Here is a 20700-nt window from a genome sequence, read left to right on the forward strand (position 1 = left end):
ATTACAGCAAGGTTATTGGTTTCTGACACATGTTTTCTTTATAATCTACAGCAATGTTTGAGGCCACAACAACAACACGTTCTCTCACTCTCTGAGAAATAAGTTCCTACGTGTTTTGTGCTCCAATTTCAGTATGACTGTGCAAAATATTCCCTTTTAGTCAACTGATGGGGTTTTTATTTTACATTGCGGATAGAATAGATGTAGGCTCAGAAAAATTAATATGAGAAAATTAACAATTTCAGCTTTTAACACTACTTTCTACGTAACATGGAAATAGGCCTATATGACTGAACTTTCAATAATTGTTTAGTATTGTCCCACTTTTACATATCATTCTGAAAAAAAAAATCCTCGCGGGTTACTACCATTTCTTGACAATGTGATAAGAATATCTGGTAAAGGAAAGAGGTACATTGTCAGTGATAATACACAGACTAGCTTTGGTTCAGGGGAACACTTCCCCAATGATAAATGGTGTTGAATATGACAGGTGGATTAACCATCATCGTGTTTTCAGACCCATTCCTTGGTATATTCAATCACAGAGGCTCACCTCTGCCCCCTTTTCAACATCATATGATCCCAGCAACAAGCAGTACAGGATGTACTATTGAGATCTATTCAACTGTTAAAATGTTGAGGAAACATAGTGCATTTAATCCACCATACAAAGAATCCATATCAAAGGAATAGTCCGGGCTGAAAAATGTTATATCTAAATAAATAGAGTAAAATTCAAAGAGCAAAATGCTGAAAATTTCATCAAAATCGGATAACAAATAACAAAGTTATTGAATTTCAAAGTTTATCAATATTTTGTGAAAATAGTACGCGCATCGTCATGAATATTCATTAGGTGGGCTGATGATGTCACATCCCCACTTTCCTTTTTCTTGTGTTATTACATGAAATCATAAATGTTTCATTTTTTCATGCATGTGTAAATGATGTGTCTCCATTATGATGGAATAAGTTGCGGCAATAAATAAGTAATGCACTTTGTCAATCCCATTGTTTTAGTTCTTGGTAGAAAAAAGTTTGAATAAACCTAATTTCATAAAATAAAATACAAAAGAACAAGTGGGGATATGACATCATCAGCCCACCTAATAAATATTCATAAAGACATGCTTAGAACTGTTTCACCGGAATAATGCAAATCTTTAAAATTCAATAACTTTGGTATTTGTTATCCGATTTTGATCAAATTTTCAGCATTTTGCTTTGTGAATTTTACTCTGTTTATTGAGATATAAATATCTCAAGCCTGGACCATCCCTTTAAGAATTTACACCCTTAAATTTATATAACCAATGCCTATTTCTAGATACATTCCCTGTATACACAGAAGGCTGTATGTACATTATTTAGACAAAAGTAAACATCCCCCCACCTCTAAAAAAAACTGTTAATAAATACATGTAAATCATCTCTGCACAAAAAAAAAAAAAGGAAGACTATATTGCTGTAACGACAACAAAACAAATAACAGAATACGCCAGTATCTTAAAAATGTTTTTTTTTACCTTTATACTTCACATGACACCCATAAGCCATTCCATAATCTTTCATACTAGATTTCATCACCACTTGCATGTTGTAAGTCTCTATGTAGGGACATCCTTGTCACAATTTAATTTACTTTGAGATATTATCAACTGTCTAAATTTAATCATGGCGTGGCAATGTTTAACCTTACATTCACAAGGCATTATCTACATACATGTCCTGATTAGATCTCATCACTGTAGTGCAAGCTAATCAACAATATGTACTGGGGAAGTACTTATAGAAATGTTGAAATAAAAATTTACGAACAAGCTTTTGTGGAAGGTCATTAGATATAAGGGATAACGACAGCCATTATATTCTCCCCATCACGTATGAAATGAGCCAGTTATATAAGAAAAAATTATTGTTTTAATTTTATCTCTTTGAATAATCTAAATGGTGATGTTTATTATTTTCACCTTACATGATGACATACCTGTATCTGTATATTTACTTCTGCTTCTGAACAAATAGAAGACTATAAAGGAAGAGCAGGAAGTACTTGAAAGTCAACATTTCCGCCACCCACTTTAATGCCACCATGTATGCATTCTTTTTTTAAAATGTATACATTTCATGTCACGTCATAGGTGAAGAAAAGGTTTGTGTTTACACCCACATGAGAGAATACTGTATAAAAGTTGATATATTTGCACTCTCACAATTGCAAAAGGGCAATATATGTATATAAAACAGGGGGGGGGGGATGAAAAAAATAGGCTTCATTCAAATGAGAATTGTTTGCAAAAGAAAGAAAGAAAACAAGGTGTGGGGGAATAATATATGTTTAAGAAGAATAAATAATATGTGAACTCACAAAGAGAGCAAAATATAGAGAGAAATAAACAAATAGAGAATAAAGGAGAGATGTGGACTATGGAGAGAGAGAGTGAAAGAATAGAGAGGGAGGGAGGGAAGGGAGAGAACGTAATAGCAAGAAATAGAGTAGACAGCAATGGGCATTATCAAATCATGCGTTTATTTCAAGGCTTGACTTTATATAAAGACTCACCAATGGAAGTAAACACCTAGGTTTCTATCCGGAGGGAAGAATCGATTCTCAATGAAATATAACTGATTGTAGTATTCAAGTAACAGCTCAATTCCTTCCTCATTTCTCTTTGGAGTTCGTATCGACTGCAAGACAGACAGGAAAGAGAAGGATATAATTAAGTTAGGAAGGGCTGGTTTACGAACAGCAAGGGGCATATATTTATCTCCTGTTTCCAACTTGGCCAAAACTTTGAGAAAACATTTTGCATTTTGTTGCTAATGATATTGCACTGTCCTTTTCCTGTTTTTCTCCCTGGTTCCTCATTATTCAGTAAATGTATAATTCATTTATAAGCTCTTCCTTCCTACTATTTTATATTTATAATTATTCTATTATATAAATTTGACAATTAACCCATGGATGCATTACAAGAATAGGTTGGGCACTTGAGGGGGATTTACTTGTAGTATGCAATGTGAAGTCACAATTCCCCCCATCCCACATGATCACAAGTTTCAAACTTGTTTTAGGTGAAAGCATTTATTGTGTTTACGTGAATTTAATGAAAGCATTATATACCAAAATAAAGATGTTTTTTCAAATTTTGCCAGAATCACTTGAATACAATGGAGTTGACTATCATGTTCTCATGAAATCTCACTGCCTAGTTATCTGAGGCCCGTAACCCAAAGCTTAGCAATGATCGTAGAACATTTTTCTATGATTGATTCCATTGACTACAATGTACAATCAGTAGTGAAAATCAAGCGTATAACCAATTGCTAACCTTTGTGTTACGGGACCCAAGGTTCTATTTGAAGGAATGCAAAAAGTCAACATCTACTGCATCTTAAATAGTTTGGAAATTATAGCATGAATGCTCTTTCCAAGAATTTTCTACAAAAAGCAAGCATGAATCATATAATTCAAGTTTATGTTTCTCGGATGTAAATGTGTATGGGTGTAGCCCTTCAGATTACTTTAAACAGATCAATTAATATGATAGAAATTGTTTTTATGGACATAAATGCCCGAATTCACAAAGGTGGTTTTGAAAACCCAAGGTTGAGTCCATGGTTTATGCAGATTTCCTATATAAATTACGCTTAATTTAGCACGTATCGGGCGCATGTATAAAAAAAGGCCAATGCTGATGCGCGCTTTTGTCACAGTGCGCCAAATTGACGCCTGTTGCCGTGGTTATCCACGCTATTTTATTCATGAGTCCACTCTTTTTATTTATGAGTCCACTCTTCAAACAGTAGACTCATGAATAAAATAGCGTATCTAACCACGGTAACTGGCGTCAATTTGGCGCACTGTGACAAAAGCGCGCATCAGCATTGGACATTTTTTACACACGCGTCCAATAAGCGTTAAATTAAGCGTAATTTATAAAGGAAATCTGCATAAACCATGGACTCAACCGTGGGTTTTCAAAACCACCTTTGTGAAATGTGCAAAGCCTGTACATGTCATGTACTTGGAGGGTTGGTACAACAAATCTGATTATCTCACCTGTCTGAGTTCTGCAAATTCTTTTATTTCATTCTCATATTTATCTCCATCTGCACTGTAGTGTTCAAGAATATAATCCTGTAAAAGAATTCAAATACATCATTGAATATCATTCACACAAATTTCAATGGTACATTGTATTAATGAAGAAATTTCTTGTTTCCATTTAATGGTTTTTCATCTACATGACAATGTCAAAAAGCATTTAAAAGTTTGATATACATATATTAAAAAAAAAAGATGTGCTGTTGAAAAGGCAGAGTAATAATATCAAGAGGGCATTTCCAACAAGTGAGGAATCCATTACTAACCAGTCTTTTCACACATAAGTCACAAAAATAAGAAAATACATGTGCAATAATATAATGGTTAATTGTTCTCATACATGTACATGTAGGAACATCTCGTAATAAAGTTTTGGACATGTAACATCTTCATCATTATAATGAGATCATTCATTTCACTTGATCTCATCCAATCATAATTTGTTCTTTTATCACCAAAACCCATCTAATTATCATTATAGCGACTGATGATGTAGACAATACTACTCATCGCCTTTGCAAATTGGTTGAGCATTAATAAACTGATTACAAATTATAAGAATTTAAGCTTTAGGAAAGGGGTGATACTGTGTCAAGCCACTGTGGGAATATATATATATGAGATGGAAGTTTGGGTACTTATACCCCTTTCATAAACCCAATAAAACCCAATTATGCGGCTAATAGCAGCATAATTTGGTCGTAAAATCAGAGGAGGACAAGAGTTATCTGCATTATTCTGATGCTGCTATTATCCGCATAATAGCGGCATCGGGACAAGATTTTGAGTTTATGAACGAATTTCCAAATAATGCGGATAATTGCCATGGTGCGGTCACAGGGTCACCCTTTTCCAACACAACCGCATCGGAGGGGGCATGTCCAGTTGTCATGACGATTATCCGCCTTTTTCAGGACGGGCGCTCGTAAAAATAATGCGGATAATTTTCGGAGTTTGTGAACGCAATTTTTATTGAATTATCCGCATTACTCTTAGGCGGCTAATTGGAGGATAGGTTTCATTGGGTTTATGAAAGGGGTATTAAACGTCAACCTCAAGGATAAGTTGATTTCAATAAATATTGTCAAATACACATAAAGCTGAATATTTTTGGAGAAACTGCATGTGCAAATGGGAAAGTTGATGATGACATTCCCTATAGACTTAATTTGAAATTTTATTTCATGAAATATATGTTGCTTTTTGTTGATTTGATGATAAAGAATGAACAAGTTAATGATAATTCCTAATGTTCAAGTTTGAGCCAAAACCATGTTTTACGTAAGAGGAAAAGATTTGAATATTTGTTCTTTCACAATCTACCGCAAAAGAGATCAGACGTGTGTGATGTCAATGCTCGAAATGCCTCCACATAATTTTCTGCAAAAATGAGGGAAAATATTTAGATAAAATTTTAAGGAAATTGTTAGCATTATGTACTTCAATTTGTTGTTGGGTTGCTGTTATTTCTTTAAATATTACGGTACAGTTAAAGCTTGTAAAAAATTTAATGGCCAATTGAGGAGCCATCATTCCCAATTCATTTTATTAGTGGATGCTTTTCTCTCCCATACAATGCATACATGAACAGGCATGTTGTCAAGTGCTCCCCCCCCCCACCAAAAAAAGTTGCACACTTACTTTAAATCATATGCGCATGACCTCCAGTTCCAAATAACATTCATACCCAATATACCCGATGATACACATTGTCATGCATAAATGGCATAAGATCTACATCTATACAATTACTTACTGTAAAGGGAACTCTGACATCTAATTTCTTGGTTTCTTTGAGTCCAAGTGGGATGAGAGGAACGCTTCTCATGTAGCTATCATTCTGGTACGCTTCTACATCACTGTTTATCTCTGCTAGTTCCTCTTTTAGGAGCTGAAGATTGGAATTCACAAAGCTGAGTTCCAGGGCTACTTGCTCCTTCAGTTTACGATTGGTTGCAGCTCTAGAAGGAAATTAAGATGATATCCACGTCAATTATCATTCAATCTATTATTGAATGATTTTCACCTAGATATTGCAATAACTTTTTAACTAGAGGTTATGAGCAAAAGTCCTTGGTTGAAATATTCCTGCGCTTAATTGACTAATTTCTGTGTAAAACTAAAACTGATCTGATCTGTTGGGTCATCTGTGAGTGAAAACTGTCAATGATAAAAGTCACATGAGTATTTCCCTGGATAACACTAGAGAAAACAAGTTCACTTCTACACAGAAATCAGTTAGTAATTTCAAAATAACTTCTATTTTTTATTTAGATCAGGACTCATTGAAAAAAAATATGGTCCTTCATATTAGGGGATTTACTTTGTATTTTTTGCTTCTAAGATATCAAGCATGCATTAGCGTACTCCCTCTATTGTTCCAGAAAGAAATGACCTTTTTTCTGATACAAACTATACAATATGAATGTAAAACAGTAAAAGGCAAATTGAGTGAGTACCAGACTGCCAGTATCTTTTAATTATCTTTCAAAAAAAATAAATCTATAAAGCAATAGATAAAGTGCATCCAATCATTCATTCATTCAATCAATCAATCAATCAATCAATCAATCAATCAATCAATCAATCAATCAATCAATCAATCATTCATCCAATCAATCAATCAATCAATCATCGTTCATTCATTCATTCACAGAGTATGTTACTCCAAATATACTCCACACAACCATTTATTCATTCTCTTTGCAATCATCCAAAATTTATATAAATAAGTGATTCTCGTGACATTTTCTGCCCAGGCATAGTTGCCCATGGACCTACAAAATAACAAACAAACTTCATCAGACATTGTCCAATGGGCAAAAAGGGAATGAGTGTAAATATTATGCACTTTTTAAGGATACAAACCTATTGAACCATGAGTTTTCAAACATTCTCTGAGACTGAAATTATGGCAAATTGCAGGCTCTGAATAGTATCGAGTAAATTAGTTTGGCACCTTTCTTGAATTCCTTTATGTTGTATACTTATCAATTGGTAAACTTAAACTATAACATCTCATCAATTCTCATTTTGTCATTATTAAAGTTTTTTGTAAGATTTGTAATTGACATAACAATTATTATTTTAAGTGATCAATATAGACTCTGCCACTCTGGATATTGGTCAATGAAAAACCATGGAAAGGGATTAGACACATTAACTGTAGGCCTTCATTGTCCAAGAACACAGGAAGGGGAGGGGAGACTTCCAAAATTATTTTTGTCAAAATACAGGAGAATATCTAGGGCCTATATGACTGGCCAAAATACACTGAAATCTTCCTTCACAAATATGCTTTTGGAGTTGATTCACGAAAATACCCAGGGTTTTCCAACAATTTGTCCTGAAATAAATGCTGAAAAAGCACTTTAAATCTAAAGATTATGGTAATTATTGTATTGTACATGTTTGAAAGTTGAAATAGTGCACTTTTGGCAATAAAGCACAATTTCTGATTGATTTTCCACTACAGATCAAAACCACAGCTATCATTGTGAAGTACTTCTGGATTTCCGAAAGCAATTGGAACCTGTGCGGTTGACAGGTAGGCTCGTTAGCAGAAGGAAGTTATGAAGTGAGCGGTCAATCAGACGCAATCCTTACAAACAAGCCAATTTCCCTTGCCTTTAAGTTTAAGTTTAAGAGACGCAAATGAAGTGAAAGGCAAAGCGTAAAGTTCCATTTACAGATCATATCATTCTGATGCCAAGTTCACATTGCCTAAAGATATAAAGGCCTTTTTACTTTTTATTTTGGGGGGGGGGGTCAAATTTGAATAAAAGATTATAAGTCAGTTGGTTTTATGAGGGGAACGACTTAAATAGGAACAAACTTAGGGGTCAGTCATTACTTTACACCATGTACACCGCCTCCTTTCCTCCTTGAGTCCATGAATATACACATGCACAGAAAGTTCAAGAAATCTGTGTGTTTTATGGAAACACTCTCTTGAAAGATTAAATCAGACAGCATTATCAAAGTTGATCTCCGCTGATATACAAATGCTGCGGACAGTCTCCACCAGGGCTGGCTTCAAAATGGCCTCATTGCTTTGAGCTTAATCTATGGATCTTAGGACCTATCTCAGTAAAATGATGAGTCAACCTATCATCAGGGAAGGGCCTTAAGTAGATCCTGAAGACGTTCAATTTGATAGAAGAAATTGAACAGATTACGTTAGATTTATCAAATCAATTACTTGATTAGACTACCCAAAGATAGACTAGTATAAAAAGATCTTTTCTTGGACACTGATGACTGATATAGTCTGACTGTACAATTGTATCGTGCTCATTCCAAAGCAACATTGGACAGTTGCTGTCATCATCCTTCCTGCAAGGAGGCCTCAAAATAAAGTCTACCATTAAAAGTACCTCAAAGAGAGGGAAAACAAACTTATCAGTCATCACCATTATTTCAACATCTTTTTATATTAGCCATCTGTAATTACCTAATGGGCAATCAAATTTAATCAAGCATTAATCAGACATACTTGCAAGTTGCAACAGACACACATCTTTGAAATGCAGTTATTAAAAGGAGAATGAAACCCTTGAAACCAGCTGAATCCATATCAAAGAGAAAAATCAAAGAAACATATTGTTCAAAGTTTGACGAAGATTGAATGAATAATAAGAAAGTTATGAGCATTTGAATGTCGAGATCACTAATGCCATGTAGATCCTCCTATTGGCAATGCGACCAAGATCTGTGATGTCACACACGTACAACTCCCTCATTACTTTAGTACTTATTTCACTTATATTCTCACTTTTATAGAGTCTATCACAAGGTGAGGTGTTCTCTTTATGAGAGGACAAGTACAGAGGTTTCACAACATTATATCATTGATGAATTGTTTGTCATATGATTAGAATGAGCAAAAAGAGATGTTTTGGGGTATATTTTCAGTGTCCAAAAGGGGAGAGTTGTTCATCTGTGACATCATAGATCTTGGTCGCATTGCCAATGGGAGGATCTCCATAGCATTAGTGATCTCGACATTTAAATGCTCATAACTCTTCTATTGCTAGTCCTATTTTACTCAAACTATTGTTGATCTTATTCTTTGATTTTTCTGCTTTCACAAAAGCTAACTTGCTCCAAGAGTTTCATTCTCCTTTAAGGGTATAATATCTAATGGCTCAATTCGCTCAAAGCACTTCATGGTGGAATCTATTTGGTGTGAAACTGTACATGGAACCTTAATTCTTCACACTTCCACATGTAGGATTTAGCCATGAGAGGTGATAGAATGAACTTCGAAAAAATAAGCAATATTGATTTGATCTGTATCTGACAGTATTACAGCAGGTCATCTGTGGTTCAAAAATTGTCAAAGCCGGTATACACAAAAAATAAACCGATTTTTTTTTTCTAATCTATTGTACTGTAAGTCTCACAGTTGAAGAAAACAACAATAAGCAATTAAAATAAAGTCTGCAACATAATTTTCAAATTTACAAAAAAAATTGCAGGAAATTTGCAAAGGGTCTGGGCCTGGGGATTAGATGCCGGCCTACTTTGATTTACATTGTATGAAAGAAAAATAAAATAACTTTAATGTGAACCAAAAATAATGATTATTTGAGGTGCAAAAGTCTTGTTGCTGGCACACAAGAACAGGATTATTATGTACAGTACATGAAGTGTGAATGCATTATGGAAACAAAAAAAAGTTAAATTAAAATCACATTTTGAGGCCTAAACATGTATGCTCAATTCACAGGTAGTGTACTGTGTATGTATTTTTTTATCACTAATGAGATACATGTAGGGCTTCATGTGCCCTAGCTTTAGGCATACTATTCATCTGTCTGATCATCTACATGTAGGCTACATGAAGCACATCTGTCTAATCAACAGTACTTTCTACTACATGTAGCTTTTTGTTGGTGTTGTTGTTGTTGTTCAAAATATTGATTTGGGATCAGGGGGACCCTAAGCTATGTCCCTGAACTTCAATTAACTGTTTATTCATGAACAGGATCTAATATACACCAGTATAAAAGAAATAACCCTCTAAAATTTTAAAGCAGGCTATAGCAATAAACCGATTGGGAAGGGGTTAAAGCAAAAAGGAACAGGCCTATTAATTAAAGGTCAAGTCCACCTCAGAAAAATGTTGATTTGAATCAATAGTGAAAAATCAGACAAGCACAATGCTGAAAATTTCATCAAAATCAGATGTAAAATAAGAAAGTTATGACATTTTGAAGTTTCGCTTATTTTTCAAAAAATAGTGCACAATCTAGTCACGTGCGAATGGGAGAATCGATGATGTCCCTCACTCACTATTTCTTTTGTTTTTTATACTTTGAATTATACAATATTCCAATTTTTACGGATTTGACAATAAGGAGCAACTTAACTAAACCATAAAATATTAAACAACTAGTAATATATCTCTATGGGTTAATTCCACATGTTCAGGGAGAAATAAAACTTTGTTTCACAGGACAATGGGGAGAAAATTAGAATATTTCATATTTCATATAATAAAACGCAAAAGAAATAGTGAGTGGATGACGTCACAGTCTCCTCATTTGCATACCAGCCAGGATGTGCATATAACTGTTTTGTGAAATTAAGCAAAACTTTAAAATGTAATAACTTTCTTATTTTACATCCAATTTTGATGAAATTTTCAGCGTTATGCTTGTTGGATTTTTCTCTTTTTATTCAAATCAACTTTTTGTTGGGGTGGACTTGTCCATACAGGTACTACATGGGACCTAGGACTTTAAGCCCATTATTAACAAGCAAGAGACTATTTCAGACCAGGCAGACCATTGAGACCGAGTCCAGCGAAACATTGACTGGAGTTTCTGTCAGCAAACACAGAGAGCATACCGTAGATTGTTTTGCATTTTAAATTTGCCCAGCTTTTTTTCTAATTTTATTTAAAAGATTAGACCTGCACTCATTTTTGTTCTTAAGAAAGATAACAACATATTTTGTAGTCATCTGGTTATATATGATTCTTTACCTCTGGATGATGTACATTTAGCCTTTAGGTGGAAGCGCCGTGGTGTAGCGGTTCTGACTCTCGCCTTGTAATCAGAGGGACGTGTGTTCGAATCCCACCATGGCCTAGCGTCCTTTGGCAAGGCGTCAATCCACAATTTGCCACTCTCCACCCAGGTGTTAAATGGGTACCCGGTAGGATGCGAAAGCCTATGTAGTATGCCTAGCAATTGAGTCTTAGAACTCTTGTTGGAATGCTCCCCAGGGAGTGGAGAAGGTGCATACATTGAATGCGGGCATGCAAGGATCCGATGACCGGGGTAATAATATGTCTGTAAAGCGCTTAGAGACGTCGTTCCGATGTGTTAAGCGCTATATAAATGCGGAATGTTATTATTATTATTAGGTCTAATGGGTTAATGCAAACCTGTACATACAATACAAAAATGTAGGCCTACAGTACGTGTATAAAGTACAGAGTAGAGCCTACATGAAAACCAAACTATCAACATTATACTGTACATGTCAGGTACGCCCAAATATGCAAAGAATGAAATCAATCCCAAATGACCTCATCGGCCATCAAACCTCTCAAGTCAACTTGCCATACATGACCAAGCACAGGACAACTTAAAAAAAAAAACTAACCGAAATGATTTATTGCTGACAATAGAACAGCTCCTAGTTTCATTGTGAAATTCTTTTCTTCTCATTTACCAAACCATGATTCAATCAATGCAAGGCTCAATTACACAGTGGGTAAATATCCCTTTGGTTGGAAAGGGAGGCGTGTCCTCAAAATAGTACATGTAGGCACTGTATACATACTCAGTTTCATAGAATTAAGGGTGGTTCGCTGCAATCTATATTCAAGTGATTCATCAGATTCATATTTGTCTGATGAAATGTTAGAATGACTTCCGTCCATTCGCATAGCTTGACAATAGAATAGGAAATTATGATATTTCATGAATTAAGGCCTTTAATTTACAATCAGCCTATTATAGACAAAACCCTTCTTCTCATATTATTTAATCTGTGAAATATAATAGGGTGACATAATTATGGCTGATTTTTATCATGTGCTGACTATGTAGCCTATGCCCTTATTCATTTTGGAGATCATTCTTTGATTTAATGTGCACAGACAATAGAAAATATCAAATTGCAGTAAATTATTAATACTATGTAGATTATAGAATTCCTTAAAGCTACCGTTACATTATTTTTTACCCTTCTTCTCTTTGATTGATAATGATTTTTTTATTCATTTTTTCTTTCTTATAAATTTCTTTATTAGTGAAGTTCTAAAAAAAGTATTTTTATAAACATATATAGTCACATATTTTTGTTGTAGTTCAGATTATTTGATTAATTTATGCAGACAGATTTTTTCATGAGTACATTAAATTATTTTTCATGAGTACTAGTACTGTACATAGTATTCATATAATGTAAAGTAAGGTGTATGAGAACCCCCTTTGAACTTCCACATGAGTTTTAATCCAAAATTGTAATAGACATTTGACAAAAAGCCAATATAAGATTTTATAGTTCAATATCCAAATTTTGCTTGGAATTGTCAAAATAATTTTTTTTCAAGGGGTTTCGTTTCACCATGTACTTGTCAAATCACATCAATATCATACATTCTGACAATCATTCTGTTGAGGAATTAACATTGCTTCAAAACAAATGTAGATGAAACTGAAGTGCTTGTACATGAGTGGAGCTTTAAATGTACATGTAACTTGTACAGTGTACGACAACATACAGGCAACATTCAAGATTTCAAAGTCTTTCGAATATCCACCCAGTAGAAGGCCTACAGCAAATTACGTACCTACACACTGCAAAAAGTGAATTTTAATATGGAACATTGTAGATCTCTCAACTTGCAACCATCAATATCTATAGGGTCTATTCTACTACCTATTCTTAAATTCAATAAACATGTATGGACTCTATATGGAGGTATATATTTTTAGTATGCATAACAAATTTATTTCACTCTGCATGTCAGCAACCTGATTTAAGACACCAGCACCAGTGTCTGGAGTCCCCTAGTGAGCAGTCACCATGGAAATTGTAGTTGTCATAGCGACCACATAGCACCATAATAGGGTAGCGAGCACCAAGGTGAAGGATCAAGGAATACTGAAGCATGGGAGGATGAATGCTACATATAGAACAGGGTTGTCGTCTGCATTGTTGTTGTCACTAAACTTTAAATTCATGCACTCCAGTACATGTGGGGAGTCCATTTAAAAAATATGTGCCAATGAGTATTGAAAAGATGAATTAAGGATGACATGAAAATGGTTTTTTAATAATAAAATTAGTGGATGCAAATGATGATGGTCTTGATGGCAGTGTTAAAATGGTTAAAAGGTGTTGTGGTAAAAAAAAATGTTGATGCTTGTGAAAAAAATTGTTGGTGACGACTGATGATGACAAGGATCAAAATGAAATGGTCATGATGATAATGACGAACATACCTTGGTATGATGCTGACAATGCCACACATGTAGGCCTACATTGTACATGTAAATTATATAATCACCATTACGGCCATCACCATCATCACCATCATCACCACCATCATCATCATCATCATTATCATCATCATCATCATCATCGACATCATAATCATCATCATCATCCTCGTTATCATCACCATCATCATCACCACCAATATCATCATACACCACCACAATCATCATCATTATCACGACCACCATCAACATTACCACCACCATTATCATTCATCATTCATCACCACTACCATTTTTCATTACCATCATCATCATAATCGCCATCATCATCACCATCATCATCAACATTGCCATTATCACCACCATTACCATTATCATGAATCATCACAACCATCACCATCATCACCACCATCACCACTACCGTCATCATTGCCACTATCAATCATCATCACCATGATCACCCACGATCAAATTCATAACACTTCCTTGAAATTTGATGATTTAAAATTGACTAACTTGAATAAATTTTCTGCTCCGACTCTCATCCTCATCTCTTTATTGATCTGTTGGTTCAATCTTTGTCGTCTATTCTGCATCTTGCTTCTCATAGTCTGATTCAATGGATCACAACCCTGTTCAGAAAAATAAAATGGCGGTTTATAAATTTTGAATTGATTTTTTTACAAATAAAATACAGACAAAAGCCATAAAATACAAGTCCAAGAAATGGAAAACGTTTCAACTGCAGTCACTATTGAAAATATGTCATACAGATTGATAGAGTACACATTGGTACAAATGTTCTAAACCTGAATTAATGAGAGACTTGAGACAACTTGGGAGGTAAATTCTGCTTTATGATAAGGTTGAGTATTCAAGAACTTTGGAATTTGAACATGTACTGTACACACTGAATCCATGCACACCCTACATGCACATGAAATGACTCATATATTATTCTGGTACTGTAGTGTATGAAATTAATATTTAAATTATAGTCTAATGATTTCGAGCCAACAAAATACTTGGATGCTATCACTATATGAAAAAAATTCATGTACATACAGAAGTGTTTTGAAATCACTAGTTATATGCCCATAAAAGTGTCATCAAAATAATTTGCAAAAGTGGACTTGAACATTTCAAGGCCCTATGTCCCTATCCCATTTACAGTGGACCTATGAAGGATGAGGCCCTGGCTGCTTGAATTGCCCTGAAATATGAAGGCATGAACATCAAATTACCAAACCTATCTACAAGTGGTTCTAGTTTTGATCCAGCCAGAGGCCTGTCCTAGTCTAATTGCCAACTTGTCTATTTATCATTTGATCTACCATCAGCGCGCCCACTATCCATATGGTCTAACTGCCAGTTTGTCCACTCACCATTTCGTCTAATAACCAGTTGGTCTATAAATAGCCATTTGTAGTCCTTAGACCATTTGGTCTAATTTGAGTGTTAATTGGATGAAATGAATGAAAATAAAATGGATATTAGACAAACTGGTTATGAGACAAAATGGTCATACATGAACTGGTGCTGGTGATTAGATGAAGTTTTGATTGGACCAAATAATTATTGGACCAAATAATTATGGGACCAAATGGTTGTTAGACGAAATGGTGGACAGAATGGCATTAGACTAAATGAAGGTAGGCCATGTGGTGAATGGACGAGTTGACAGTTTTACCTGTCTGATAATAAATGCAAGTGGACCCAAAAGGCAGAGTAAATGGACAACAATGCAAGCTAGAGTATCACAATTTGGGCAGGCCTCGGAAAGACCTCAAACCAGCCTTTCACTGTTTGAACAAGGCAAACATGAAACATAGAGGCTGTTCTCACTACGTTCCTAAAACTAGTTTACTGGAAACTAGTTTAGTGGAAACTAGTTTAACGCGTAGTGAGAACGGTCAAAGCGGTCTTGGAAGCGATCTTCCAAACCAGTTTGGAAAACCACCTCGCGATGTAGTTTTCAAGATCGCTTTGCCTCGTTAAACTGGTTTTAGCGTAAGTGAGGACACAACCGTTCTTCGGGAAGCGATCTTCGCACATTTTGAGTGCGCTACTCCACACGACAGGTGTAAAATGCCTATGCTGCGGTTTCGAATTTCGCGCGAAACGTGTCACCCCACTGAGAGCGTTTCCATAGCAACAAGAGCGCTTTACGTGAAGTGATTTTGAAAACCACTTTCGTGTGATCAAGTGGGAACGCTAGCAAAGCGATCTTCCAAAGTGGTTTCCTGAATCGGTTTCCAGTAAACTAGTTTTAGAAAGCATAATGAGAATGGCCTCTTGGTCTAATAGTACCAAAATCATATTGAAATTTGAAAACCCTCGTTTCACTCCAAATGTCACTAAAAAAACATTAGGCCTACAATTGAAAATTAACACAAATACAGACAGTAAAACTCACAATCATTTTCCCATATTGGCAGTAAACGAGTCGCTCAAAATCAGTTCATGTACTGCTGTGGCTATATCCCACACCATATATACACTCCCAGTGAGACAGTCAGCGACTGGTTTTATATGTAATGCTCTCATCTACGTATTTGACTGTCAATCAGATATTTGGCCTACTCTAAATTCCTGCTATCACATGAAGCATGATATGGTATTGTTTGCATATTCATGACATCATCTTTGTATTATTTACATATTCAATGAGTTTTTAGGGACTAGTACTGTATAATGTACCCCCACCCCTTTAAACCCATATAAACACAAAGAAGAAAACAAAATTGTAAATTCATTCTCATTTCATTATACATGTATTTCAATAAACATAAAATCATTTAAAACAAACATTATGAAGTCCTACAATGTACCAATATACTGTAAGTTGTTCACAGACAGCAGACCTTTTAAAATGTGAAGGAAAAAATTACGGTCTCAATCATTTGTAGATTTGATTTTGTCTCGCCTGCATAGCATAGCCGCTTTTCTGACAGCGACGGCGACGGCATCAACATCACATTTTGTCCTAAACTCCTAAGGTTAAGTTTTTGAAATGACATCATAACTTAGAAAGTATATGGACCTAGTTCATGAAACTTACACAAATAAGGGTAATGAATTATCACTAAACATACTGAAAAAATTTTAAGTCACATGACCAAGGTCACAGGTCATTTATGGTCAATGGACTTTGGCATGTTATTGTTAGGGGTATTTGTTGAATTTCCATTGTAACTTTAGATTTTTATGGAGTTTGTTTATAAAACTTGGACATGATAGTAATCAAGTATCACTGAATATCCTGTGAGAGTTTCAGGTCACATGACCAAGGTCAAAAGTCAATTACAATAGGGTCAATGAACTTTGGCCATGTTGGGGGGTATTTATTGAATTACCATCGTAACTTTAAAAGTTTATGGATCTAGTTCATAAAACTTTATAGACATAAGAGAGTAATCAAGTACATGTATCATTGAACATCCTGTACGAGTTTCAGGTAACATGACTAAGGTCTAAGGTCATTTAGGGTCAATGAGCTTTGGTCATGTTGGTGGTATTTGTTGAATTGGCATCATAACTTAGACAGTGTATGGATCTAGTTCATGAAACATAGACATAAGGGTAATCAAGTATGATTGCTTTGCACACATCTTAGATCACATGATCATGGTCAAAGGTCATTTTGGGTCAAAGGTCATTTTGGGTCAATGGACATACAGTATATTATCATATGAATGTTTTCTTTTGTGAATGATTATTCAATAGCTGTTTTCAAAGTCAGCACTGGTGCTATATCGAATAGCGTAATCCAGGCGAGACTGCAAGAGGCGTTCCACTTGTTTTAATATGTGCTTAGATATTTGTAAAACAACACTATGTATTAAACAAAATAATAAAGATTTGTGCAGAGTACAGTACACAATATGGTAATAATTTTGCTCCATGATATTATAAAGTGCTAATTTTTTAGCTTAATTCAATCAAACACTAACATTTGATTATGAAGTCATGTTACACAGAATACTACCAATGTTGTCAAATAGCATATTGCATACATGTAGATTGAGAAACCTCTCTTGGGAGTTAACACATAGGATTTTCAAACCCGACCTTGTATGTATCTCTTAATATCCCTATAATAAGATCAGTCTGCTAAAAATAATCCTTTAATTAATGAGTGTCTCTTAAAGTTACAAGGTAACTAACTCCTGATGTTTTAATTGTACAGTGTTAAAGTAACCTGAGCCCTGGTGATTGAGACAGAATGATCAATGTGAGGAAACATAATCAGTAATAAAGCGATCAAGTTGCATTCTACGATACTTCTAAAGGGAAGTCCAATCTGACAGTCTTGAATGCAAAACAACAATAACATTGACAAAAAAAAAAGATAACATCTCTTACATGAAGGTTTGGCAAAACCTACCAAAGAATATTTAATCTACATTGTATTTGTACTTCAAAATGATGGTTCCAATTTTGTCACATGTGAGCTCAGCACTCCCAATATGTCAAGTCCAAATGCCCTTTTCTCAGAAAATTTCGATTCATTAGGTCCTGCAGTACATGTATGTCATCAAACATGCAAATGATCATGAACCATTAATATATGAAATTTAGGAGGCAGGGTAGCTTCATGTACAACACATGGCAGATGTCACAAAATCAAAACTTTGTAAAATCAAATAATTTCTCTGACTATATACATGTAGCTGTTTGCTGCAGTATATGTACATTGTTCTGCATCAATGTATAATATCATATTTCCTTATTTTACACTATTTTTAAACAAACTTCACATAGATGATAGTGATAAAATACAGCTTTCAATTTTAGAATGATCCGTCATTCAAACCTTGAGCTAAACATGTGATTTTTTTTTTTTTTTTCCAGACATCAAAACAGGGTGTTGTACAAAAACACAATATGAATGAATGACAATCATCTGTTTTAACTATAACTTCTGGCAATGGCATGTTGGCTTCTTTCTTTCAATGTCAACGTCTGTCGATCAGAGATCAAGGATTTTGACACGGTGAAGACCTATCCGGTGGGTGTGTACAAGCTAAACTGATTTAAAGGCCAAGTCCACCCCTGAACCCCAACAATATTCCAGAAGAGAAATGTATTTCAGACAAGCATAAGCAATATTAAAGTTTTATAATTTGGGCATATCATGGTCAGTGTGCAAGCAGGGGAACGTAAAGATACAATGTAGTTGGAACTTGGATTACATGTACTGTAATATCATAAAATCAAGCGCTACTTCTTTTTTATCAATTATCAATTATGCTGGGTTTTTTTTTCAAAACTGGTAAAAATAAAGGATTTCAACAAAATCAAACTAACTCATGATTTTACATTTTCTATAAGGAATCAAGCCATACTATAGGACTAGACTAGGTCTACATATTTTACATTTTTATTGGAGGAAAGAATTAAAATATATTTAAAGCTTATACATACCGGTATACATTACACAATAAATAATGTGTGACTTGACATCAAAAATAAATAGTTGTGTTTCATTATACAAAAGATTTGATATATTTCAACAAAAAGTCCTGGTGGTAGATTTGATTTATAACTGCTTACATTAAAGCCTGTGAACATGGTCTAAGGATTTGGTAATTTAAAGGTCAATAATGTATAGGCTAAGGCTAGATCTACTACTAGATTATCTATTAACTCTTTGCACACTGAATTAATATTGGGGGATATAATGACAATTGTTTCCATGTTATTTTCTTTAATTTAAGATATCCATATTGCACCATTTATACTTATTATTATTACATAAATCTAGATATTATCCAAGAACTATTGCCTTAAATTATTAATTAGCTGATCTAATTTGATGGTAGTGGAGAAAACTGATCATTACAAATACAATTGATGAATTTCATTGTACAAACGCGTCAAATTGCAACATCAGCGCGCAAAAGGGTTAATAATCTAACATTCACATCTTTAACAAGTGTTGTGGCCCTTAAACTTTTTTTTTCATCTGTCATCGATCTAGGACTAGGCTCCCTTTCATTCAATTTTGAGATAAATGAAATAAAAAGACAAAGATACTGACTAAAAAAAAAAGAAACACACAAGTGCAATTACTCCAATCTGATGGAACATTATAACAACATGGACCTAGTTCATGATCATTATGACCTTAACACAAACATCGACTCCACCCATCAACATACCACTCAAAACGATCCTGCCTAAACCGTCGACAAACGGCTACTCATCACCGCCGCTGTGCATCGCGATACCAATAGAATAGAAACCGCAGCATGCAGCAGCAGCCGCCGAAATTTTAACATCTAAATGTATTACCTTTCTTCTTGGCGGATCGTTTTCCTGATCTCCAACCCGGGTGTCAATAATCTCCATAATTCAAAATCTGTTCAATAAGTCTGTGTTTCCGAGCTTATTCAAGAGTCCAACATACAAGTCAAAGCAAAAAAAAATTGCCAAAAATTGCCAGTGAATATGCGCTGCTCGCATTAGCTCTCTCGAACCCGCTATACGTTTGGAGCTAGCTAGCTGCACGTCGCATCGTAGTAGTTCGTTTTTTCGATTCCCATCCGTTCCCATCTGAGAACCGAAAGATGCACCTGTTGGAAACTCACTGACTCGCTATGGCATGTATGTGGACCACTAGACAGTAGTGTATTGGTCGGTAAATCAGCTATAGCGCCACCTTTCAGCTTAAACATTATAATCTACCTTTCTCTATATAGATCTCTCTGTGTCAATAGCCATGAAAACTTATTACAACAAGTTAAAGTTGTTTTTATTTCTCATATTAACCAAAACAAAAAGTTATTACAATGCAACAACATCAAAAAAGAGGATGCACAATCAACAAAAACGGGTTGGCAATGCCCTCATATCTCATATGCAGAATATTTTCAACCGGGATTGTCAATTCAATTTATCAACATTCAACATAAAAAATGAGGAAACAAAAAAGCTAAGCTAGCTTGTAAGAATTAGTCTCTATGAGCAAATACTAAAAATTTGTTTCATTCCCTAAAATTGTTGAAAGTAGACGACCTCAATAAACTTAAACAATGTCATTTTCTCTACAGGTGTTTAAATTCTCAAACTCCACAAAAATTTCGTGATTCGTTTTGATACCCGCTCAAATACTGGCCCCAA

The 20700-nt window shown here is 34.8% G+C and overlaps 1 protein-coding gene across 1 annotated transcript; it reads right to left on the reverse strand.

Annotated features, from left to right (window-relative positions):
- Nucleotides 1-2281: 2281 nt before the first annotated feature.
- LOC129271919 (rhophilin-2-like) lies at nt 2282-20155 on the reverse strand. Its single transcript, XM_054909174.2, has 5 exons — nt 19873-20155; nt 14092-14207; nt 5868-6072; nt 4067-4144; nt 2282-2691 (listed from the first exon to the last, which is right to left on the reverse strand). Exons 1-5 carry the CDS (start codon nt 19927-19929, stop codon nt 2563-2565), a joined length of 585 nt encoding a protein of 194 aa, XP_054765149.1. The 5' UTR covers nt 19930-20155; the 3' UTR covers nt 2282-2562.
- Between the last annotated feature and the right edge of the window lie 545 nt (nt 20156-20700).

The sequence above is a fragment of the Lytechinus pictus genome, chromosome 2, assembly GCF_037042905.1.
Source record: "Lytechinus pictus isolate F3 Inbred chromosome 2, Lp3.0, whole genome shotgun sequence".
Classification (NCBI taxonomy): domain Eukaryota; kingdom Metazoa; phylum Echinodermata; class Echinoidea; order Temnopleuroida; family Toxopneustidae; genus Lytechinus; species Lytechinus pictus.

Coding starts and splice junctions, on each gene's coding strand:
- LOC129271919 (XM_054909174.2), bottom strand. CDS start 19,929: ATGGAGATTATTGACACCCGGGTTGGAGATCAGGAAAACGATCCGCCA. Junction 14,208..19,872: donor ACGATCCGCCAAGAAGAAAG/GTAATACATTTA, acceptor TTTTCTGAACAG/GGTTGTGATCCATTGAATCA. Junction 2,692..4,066: donor AATTTGCAGAACTCAGACAG/GTGAGATAATCA, acceptor TCTGTCTTGCAG/TCGATACGAACTCCAAAGAG.